At 40.5% G+C, this 10,073-nt stretch overlaps 1 protein-coding gene across 11 annotated transcripts in view; it reads right to left on the reverse strand.

The window, feature by feature from the left end:
- Positions 1-10,073, reverse strand: part of LRRC2 (leucine rich repeat containing 2) — a 165,366-nt gene that overhangs the window by 79,246 nt on the left and 76,047 nt on the right. For 2 of the 11 annotated variants that reach the window (XM_083817939.1, XM_083817945.1), the window contains exon 2: positions 8,506-10,055. The exons of 5 other annotated variants lie outside the window; for them this stretch is intronic. In XM_083817939.1, coding sequence (XP_083674065.1) covers positions 8,506-8,519 — 14 coding nt within the window. In that variant the 5' untranslated portion in view covers positions 8,520-10,055. 4 more of the 11 variants (XM_083817946.1, XM_083817944.1, XM_083817947.1 and 1 more) reach the window with 4 other exon arrangements.

The following is a 10,073-nucleotide window of genomic DNA, read 5'->3' on the forward strand; positions in this document are numbered from 1 at the left end:
AAAGACTTCAGACAACCAAATGAGTGTCAAGATAACACAAGTTCCAGACCTAGCATGAGTAAAGGTGGGAAGAGCACTTACTGTATACAAGACACCTTTCCACGAACACTTCAGACAGAAGACTGAGAACAAAAGTGCTTGTAGCATAGCTTTCATGAAAACCACTATGGTAACAATTAACAGCTATTTAAGGACACATTTCCCACAAATACCCAACAAAGCCAAATTTATGAGAAGACTTACACAAAGTCAGGCTGAAGATAAAACTTCATATATAATTTTCCATTTGCAGAAAAAAAAATGTTTAAAAAAAAATATTTTTGTTTGTTGCATTATTTTCACACTATTTGTTGTGGCCTTCAGTCTACAGCTGTCAGAGCTGCAGAATGACTGCAATAATACTGCAGAATCCATAAGTCCCATTACATATCAGTTCAGCAGGGCAAATTCTTATATCAGTAACCTCTCAGTCTTGAGGGTTCAGCCCCTTCTCATAAAGTCTCAGTAAGCACCAAGGGAAAGATCCAATTTATAACTCCTGCCAGAGCTACCACTAAGAGGTGGTTGCTCTGAAATCTGCCTGGAGCATTAATATGATGGGCAAAATCTCAAGCAATGTTTGTATTGTGGGCCATGAGTCACACTGGTTTACTGTCTTACCTGTGCGACGAAGCCTCTTGTACAGACCTATGCTATTACACAAGTGCTTCAGCAGGATTGACTTTGGTGAAGTTGAATGAAAAAAAAGTCTTGATAAAAAAAAAAAAAAACTTCCTTTGTTGCTTTCTGGCAATTTTGTCAGGGGATCCTGTTGACATAGTAGGTAAGTCTTTAAGAGTCACAGCTCCCAAGTGATCTGGGAATAAGTAACTCTCAGAGAACCACAAAATACCTCAGGAATTGTCTCTGGTATTTCTTAAATGTCTTAAAAAACATTTCAGCTTGTTGAGGCTGTCTGTCCAGAGGTAAATCACTCTTCAGTAAATGTGCAATGACCTTAAAATCATGAGAGCGAGAATGTCTACGAGTTTCTGAAGGATTTTGAAGGCATGCTAGGGAAGAAATACAGCACTTAAAATTTAGAGTTGTACAAGACACTACAGATTTTGCCAATCTTTTTGAGTAGACAACAAGACTCTGATTGGTTGAGATCTTCCCAGGAGGTTGTTAGCAAAGTTATAAAGGATACCAAGATTATACTATATTAGTACCAATGATAATATTAGCATTAGTGCTTGATGATGAACCCTCCATGTGAAAGATGCACAAAGATGTAAAGTGGAAGTACAGCTTTACTCAACCTCAGGCTCCTTTTAGAGCTACTTACACTTGTTCCAGATTTAAACTGAATCACCTCATTTAAGAAACATTTTCCGAGCAAAATAATGGGCATGTTATCTATTGATCACTCTCTTATTACATTTAATTGTGCAACAAATCAAAGGCACAGGAGCCTGCTGGTGTGAAAGAACAGAAATTAGATGCATGTTACATTTGATTGACCTGCAATTGCTGAGAACAGGAGGCTCTTTGGTAGGAGCCAGATTCAGTAGACAGTCTCATTAGATGTGTCATTAAAGGGAGCAAACCATAACTATCCATCCGCGCTGAGCAAGTCAGTGAAGCAGCACAAGCTCTTTTAAGGGGTGCATATCTTTATCAAGCTGTAATAGGGCGCTGTCAAGGGATACAAACATGTTGTTTTCTGAGGAAGATTAAACCTGGAAGAAGAAGGGCAAATATAGCTAAGTTCACTTTATAGTCAAGTTTGTGCACCCAGAGTACAGGAGCAAACAGACCAGTGGGCTATAAAATACAACACCCTACCATGGCATCATTTCAGGAAGTGTGTCTGAGAGGATGAGGTGACTTGCTGGCCCTTTGAAAACGTCATCATCCCGTAGATCCCCAGAGATTTACAGCTCATACTCCACTGTAGTAAAATAAAGAAAATCAGTGTTCTTTCTCTGAGCCTGCTAAGAAGGAGCACACACGCTGTTGGCACCCCCCTCTTGCAGTCTTGCTGCTTTGCAAAACCACAATAGAAGAGGATGTTTTTATGAACGAAACAAATGGTGCCATCTACTGTCCAAATGACAGGGCCACCTAGCTCCCTTGCATACATACGAGCTAGCCCCAATTTTTCCGCTTTTTCCTTTATTTCTATGTCGAGGCTCAGAGGCAAATGCGCTTTCGCAGTCTACTTTGAGAAATAAGTGCAAGAATATGTTACTAGAACATGTAATTATCTAGTATGACTTCCCTGTCTCAGTAGTCCCATTATAGTGCCATAAGCAGTATACAGTACTTATGGAGTATATATCTCTACTACTAGACACAGGAAGTAATTTTGCTGGAGGAAGAGTGTGCATGAACACCAGATACAGCTACAAACTAAAGAGAGATAGAAGCTACCTCTGTCTTCTGATCCAGAAAGGTGTTTTTGTTTTTATTTTTAATTCCTGACCTGCTACTAGTAACCTAAAAAGTTCTCCAATGATCAGCAACCTTTGTTACTTAAGCTTTTATTATAGCATACCTTAAATAACTCATGTTTGGAATTAATTGTTACAGAGGATAAAAATGCAAATGAGAAAATAGAACTGGCTTTTGCAGATCCCCAAGTCCAAGAGCAATAACCTTGCATTTAATGAAATAAAGGAATAGAGACAACCAATAATCAAAAACAGGTTGACAAAAGATCTTTGTAGCTTCCTCCTGATAACTCATGAGGCTGTCATATAAGTCGGTCAGCAAGCAAGGAAAAACTGACATCAAAAAACAAGAAAAAAAAAAACTGCCCTAGAGTGCCAGGTGCCTGGTCTTGGCTTTACAGGGGAAAAAGTGTAATCTGACCTCATGTTGCCATCCTAACGTGGTAAATCAAAGAAGCTGTACTGAAGGTTCACAATGAACTTCTGGGTTCTGTCTGACTAATGACCAAGTATTGCCCACTGGGGCAGCAGACACACATATACTTACCATTGTCTGCTTTCCACCAGCTATGCTGGTGGCTAAGCAGACCGTGAAGGTTCTCTGAAGTATGTTTGCAGACAACAGTTGGTTGGCACCAATTTCAGTTTACCTAGAAACAGCCGGTCGTTTTAATGTTTTGCTGGCTCAGGAGGCACCTCTTGGACTACACATGAGCCAGAAGAAAGTGTTAATTTAAATGAAGATGTAACCCAGGTGGCTTGAATGGAAGATTTACCTCAAAGGTTTATAAAACTTGCTGAAGTGCAGTCAGACATCTTTTCTGTCCTGACCCTCTGTGCCTACACAATATTTTTGGGCTTTTGCCAAATTCTTATCACAACTCTATAAGGTAAGGCAAAGCCATGGCGAAAAAGAGTTTTAAGCCATACCTGCAACCTAAAAATAGAGTAAGTGGGAATCTGAATGTGAGCTCTAACAGAAGCAACCTTCAGATGAGTACAGAAAAAAAAAATGGTGAATGACTTCTCAACTCAGTCAGGCATCTCCCACTGCATGTGACTCTTGGGGCTAGTTAACAGAAGGTGGATGCCACTGAATCAAATATTTAGCAGCAATGGAGTAATATCTGGCAAAACAGACTCACGTCTGAAAGGTCAGAGATTCCAAGTTTGCTGACCTTGCAGCCTATACACCTTCATATAGCCAAAAGCCACAGGATGTTTTCCTGTGCTGTGGAGACCTGAGGGCCAGGGAACTTGTGGGTGCACAGCACAGAGGTGAGGCTCAGTCCCAGGAGTAACAACACTCAGCTCAGAAGAGGCAGAACTGGGTTTGGCAGGTGCCAGTCTGAGAGTGCCTATTGGCACTAGCCCTAACAGTCTTTTCTGGGTCCCCCTGTCCAACCAAATATATCATTTTTTTTCTGTGTCGGCATAGACCCACCAGTCATGTTTCATGGTCTTTGGATTTGAGACATGCTTGAAGTTCTTGCCAGCTTTGCAGATGAAAAGCTCCTCACCTACTACTTCGGTACTAACAGTGCACTATCAACAGTGCTATCCATTATCAGTGCAGTTTTAAGCAGCTGAGCTTTGTACTGTCAACAACAGTAAATATTAAAGATGCTACAACCACTAACTATATATTATCTTTCAGTCTGTCAAGCATACATTGCAAGAGGGGGAAGTGGCAATTACAGAAGGTAATTATAGGTGGATACAAAGTAGTTTATCATAGCAGATGACAAATTGCAAGAAAGGATGAAGGACCTTTGTTCTGTGTGGGCAATTCATACAGACTAACCAATAACATTAAAATAATTAACCTAGTAGAATGTAATGATTTTTTAAAACAGCATAAATGGTATTTAATTTGTTTAAATGAACTACCCCATTAAGACTCAAACTCATCATTTTGATTTAGAAAGTTTTAATAAGCCCAACCTTTAGCACAGTTTTAATAACTGTATTATAGATTTATAGATAAATGTCTGAGGTGGAAAATATCCTTATACAATGAACTCCTAATTACAGATGGCAAGGATTTCTCAGGAAGTTTTAAATCAGTGAGCTTGGTAATAATTTTAATAGAAATAATATTCTATGTTTTTAACTCTAAGTTAATCAGGCATTTGCACATTTTTACCAGGACTGTAAAAAATTATGGTCTGTAGCAACAAAATTACAGGCTTCTAACTTTGAAAAAGAAAAAAAAAATATATATATATATATGTATGTGAAGTGCTCAAGTACTACAGTGGAAATAACAAAATACTCACAAACGAGAAAGAGACATTATCCAAGTTGCATCATATAGTTAGCCACTATAGTGAAAGCATCTTTTAAGAAGTTTTCTGTGACCCTGGGCTCTTGAATTCAGTCTCCTGCTACTGCAGATACCAGTCAGATAGTGTTTTTCACCACCTGATGAAACTGCATCAGTGTTATTGAAGAAATAGCTCCCACAACTCATTTGCTTAGAATCATCAAATCATTAAGGTTGGAAAAGACCTTCAAAATCATCATGGTCCTCCAGCTCAGGGCACCCTGGGTCCCAAAGCCCATAATCAGCACTGAAGATGGAGGCAAAGAAGGCATTAAATGTCTCTGCTTTGCCTATGTCCTTGTCTGTGAGGTGACCTTCCCCATCCAGTAGCGGACCTATGTTTTCTTTGGTCCTCCTTTTTCTGTTCGTATATCTAAAAAAAACCTTTTTATTGTCTCCCACAGACATGGCCAGTTTCAACTCTAATTGGGCTTTGGCCACATAATTTTTTTCCCTACAAACACGAACAGTGTCCCTGTATTCCTTACATGTTGCCTTGACCCTGCTTCCAGCAGCCATACACTTTCTTTTTCTGCCTAAGCTCCAGAAGAAGATCCCTGGTCAGCCAGGCCAGCCTTCTGCCCCACTTACCTGACTTCTGATATTTTGAAATCACCTGATCTTGTGCTTTTAGGAGGCAGTGCTTAAAGACTGACCAGCACTGATGGATGCCAATGCCTTCAAAAGCAGTTTCCCAGGGGACCTTGCTGAAGAGTTCCCTGAGCAGCCTGAAGTCTGCTTTGCCCATATCCAGGGCTGAAGTTTTGGTGGCAGTTTTCCTTCTGTCACCACAAATTCTAAACTCAACCACATCATGGTCACTATGACCGAGACGGCTGCCAATTGCCATGTCCCCCACAAGACCCTCTCTGTTCTCTACCAACAGATCTAGGAGGGCACCTTTCCTAGTTGGCTCCCTTAGCACCTGCACCAAGAAGTTATCATCTAGGTGCTTTATGAACCTCCTGAACTTGCTCGTGTCGGCTGTGTGGTGATCCCAGTTGATGTCTGACAAGTTGAAGTCCCCCATAAGGACAAGGGGAGTTGATCTTGAGGCATCTCTTAGTTCTGCAAAGAATAATTCATCGGCATTGTCATCCTGGCCAGGTGGTCTGTAATAGACTCCCACAACAACATCCCCTTTATTTGTTCATCCCTTAATCCTTACCCAGAGGCTCTCAACTTTGCCATCGCCAACTTGAAGTTCCACACAGTCCAGCCCCTGCTTCACATACATTGCCACCCCGCCACCTCGCCTACCCTGCCTGTCCCTCCTGAAGAGCCTGTGACCATCTATTGCAACACACCAGCCACAGAACTGATCCCACCAGGTTTTGCTTATGCCAATGATGTCGTAGCTGTGGGACTGGGCCAAGACCTCTAGCTCATCCATTTTATTCCTCATACTGCATGCATTTGAGTAGAAGCACTTCAAATGTACCTCATTGTATGCAGCACCTTGTGGAGCAGATCGATGAACCTCACTAGCACACAGTCCCTCTGATTCCAGCACGCCATCCCTTAGCTTATCACTGGCGGGTCTGGTTTTATCCCTTTTTTTTTTTAATCCTTTTTATCCCTTTCCCCCTTTGACTCTAGTTTAAAGCCCCTATCAGCCCTATCTATCCTGAGCAAAAATATTTTTCCCTCTCTGAGAGAGGTGCATCCCATCCCACTTCCCCAGCATTCACTCATCTGCCAAGCTGAAGGCAGAAGAGCTGCTAGTTTTGTCACTACAGAAGTTATCTGGCTACACCACTTCCCTCACTACCCCCCCACAAAGTCAATCTTCATGCTTCCGTTTCCATTATACCTCTCTGAACTGGACACTGTCCTGTGTTTGCTGTTCTCACTGTCTGAGTGTCTTTGACACTGCTACAGTAGTGAATGTCTTATTTACATCACAAAGGACAGAATAACTCTACTGGAAACATTTTCCAATGGAAATTTCTACCAAAAAGAGCAGTTGCACACTTCTCATGTACACATATAGCCTGCCAAAAAATTTAAATGAAAATCTCTTTACCGCAAAGATGGGGCCACAAAGATTCAGGATAAATTTCCCTTCTGGTGCCCAGGCTGTACCACTTCTTAATATAAAGGTTTATTGAAAAATAGATGTATAATTTATTTTTTGAAGTGACACAAATGAGAAGGAGCAGTTAACTGTGTTCTAGGTTAAAAATCCTTGAAACCTCACAAAGCAAAGTTCAGACAAGATTGGAGCTGTGCTTTTGTTTATAGACCTCTGGTAGATGGTAAGTTAATAAAAGCCTTTTGTGCTGAATGCAGAGCTCAAGGTATTGTGCCCAAAGCAGATGGCAGACAGTCTCTTTTTGGAGAAAGAGACAACCCGTGAGTCTGTGAAACATGGTAACCTACCCGGCATCCTTCTCAAAACCACACAGCTCCTCCAGCCTCTATTGTCCCTACGTTGCAGCCCTTCTGCTAGCTAATCAGTCTTTGTAGTTTGCCAAAAGATGCTGAGGTTTTAGCTACAGAAATAGCAAGATAAAACCAAATTCTAATTATCTGCCCCCGCATCACATTTTGCCACAGGTGCTGCTATATCTAAACACAGGTTATGAGGATTCTGCTGTTGGTCAGGATGAACACAAAACATTTGTCCAGGGAGATATTTAACCAATAGTTTTATCTCAGGTTTTGTTCATGAAATAGAGCTAGTGAGAGGGAAATCAGAGGAAAGTATTAAGAAACGACAACTACTAAAAACAAAAAAGTTATCTTTCTTAAATTCAGGGGAGTTTAAAAGCTACACAAAACACAGAGGGAATAAAATAGTAAGTGTGCAATGTATGATGAGGCATAATGAAAAGGTAAAACAAGGAAAAAGATATACCCAACAAAGGTATAATCTTGACTGAAACAGCCAACATATCTTCAAAATACAGTAGTTTATCTAGCCATCTAGACAGCATTAAACTTCATAGAATCACTAAGGTTGGAAAAGATCATATGGCCCAACCATCACCCTACTACCAATGTCACCCACTAAACCATGTCCCTAAGCACCAGGTCCAACCTTTCCTTGAACACCCCCAGGATCGGTGACTCCACCTTAGAGGTGGGGAGTCCTCTCCTTGTGTTCTACCTCGACTATTTCAAGTGAATTTGTGCTGAGACAAATCTTTGAATTGTGCAGAGGCTTTCACAGTGCTGACTCACAATAGCATAGAAGCTGGCTAAAGGAGGCTTCTATCAAACTCCTTGACTCTGCAATAATAACCAAACAACATAGGGTTCCAGGATTAAAACAGCTAGGAAAAAAAATAAAAATAATAATAATAAAAAAAAGTAGTTTGGAAAACAGAGTGATTAAATGCCCATGTTCTTCTGTAAAGGAGAAATAAAAAAGGATTTAAGGAGCACATTACTCTGTATCCACAAACAGCAGGTGCCAGAAAGAGAGAAAGGGAGACTACGCGTTGTTTTCTGACAGTCATTGATTCTCAGGTGATTTGTGTTTTAAATAGTTGTTCATTAGATCTGACAAGGCTAACTGAAATAATGTATTTCAGAGATTTGAGGTCTGCATTGCAAACAAGAAATGAAGGACCATGGAATTTTTTCTTTTTTTTTTTTTTTTTTTAATGAAAGGACACTATGTGACTGATTCAATTTTGAACGGCCTGTTCAAACGAGTCTCCTAATATGAAAGAGAAGAAGAAGCTGGAATAAAATATGCCAAAAGAAAATCTACAATAGCTGCTTCAGTCATCTTACCTTTCATTATTCATCTTTTTTTTTGCAATGTTTCCATCTGGTCAACTCCTTATACGGCAAGCCTCAGCCTTAGGAAGAAATTTTCCACTCAGGAGGTGCTAAGACACTGGAACAGGTTTCCCAGAGAAGTTGTGGATGCCCCATCCCTGGAAGTGTTTAAGGCCAGGTTGGATGGGGCTTTGGGCAACCTGTCTAGTGGGAGGTGCCCCTGCCCATGGCAGGGAGTTGGCACTGGATGATCTTTCAGGTCCCTCCTAATCCAAACCATTCTGTGATTCTTTGATTCAGGTGAGCACCAGCAGCAACAGAAGGGAGGTGTCCCTCCCAAGCACAGCTCCAATCAAGCAGAACCATGGCAAAGTCAACTTAATTGAGGTCTTGGGGTACTGAAGTCTCAGTACAGTCTATGACAAACAACCACAACAGGTTTGGACCACTGACGAGACAGCTAATGACCTTACTGCTATTGGACAGATTTTAAAAGATTTAAGAGTCTTCAGAAAAGTCCCTCAACAATCATTCTGATCTCTATCAAGAAGTTGTGCATATGCATTTGAAATTTTATAATTTTAATATTTACTGTTAACTATAAAAGTTCACAGATTTGTCTCAAGCATAGACCACTGTGGCTTGAGTTTCCAGTAAAGGCCAGTGAGAACCATATCCTGTGTTGTCCTTATCCTCTACAGTAGTCATCAGTTAAACCCCAGGCAATAAATGTATCAGAACTTTGTTTTGCTCTACATGATTTCTGATTAACACATCCATAACATCTCTCAGGATACATTATTTCCCTGCTTTTGCCTGGTGCACAAAGACAGAAATCTGTCAGATTCTGGAAGACACATTCAAGGTTTTGCCTGTGTCTTCAATGAACTACTCTGGAAGAGAATGACTTGCAACATAGCAGTTTCTACCTGCAGACCTAGGGTCTTACTAGCATGTAGATGTGTCTGTAAGCCTTATTTCTCTACAATGTCATGTGCTTCAAGTTCAAGGTATGATTTCATGAGACAGAGTGCAGTGACCTGAAGCTTGATTTCATTAAAATTGAGAGGTTTTGAAGTCCTCTTCTATATCCTAATTCCTTCCTCAATCCCAGCCACATACTCCCGCCACTTACCTTACTTGCAATCATCGGTTCCTCTCTGTGAGTTTATTAACCCAGAAAAAAAAAATGTTCCAACAAACTATCAGTATTTTTCTGTGAAACAAATTAGTTCATTATAAACTTTGTGGATCCAACATGTATCAGCACAACCAGACAAGACTGAGCTGCTCAGCTGGGAGTGGTACGGAAAAAGTGGAGAGATAAGGGAAAAGATTTCATTGTCAGCAAGTTTTTATATTCCATTTGGCAGGATATGAAACTAGTTAAAAAATGAGGGAGTGAGGGGATGAAAGAGAATGTCACGGCACCTTTAGTTGTGTGGTAATTCATAAATGATTGGTATATTCTTGGAAGAGATGATATTCATTTTCTTCTCTGGAGTCATGCTACTTCACTGTCTAACTCAGCATCATTTAACACTCCATGTCCAAATCATCCCCTAAGATTTAAATGTATT

Source organism: Anser anser, assembly GCF_964211835.1.
Source record: "Anser anser genome assembly, chromosome: Z".
Classification (NCBI taxonomy): Eukaryota; Metazoa; Chordata; class Aves; order Anseriformes; family Anatidae; genus Anser; species Anser anser.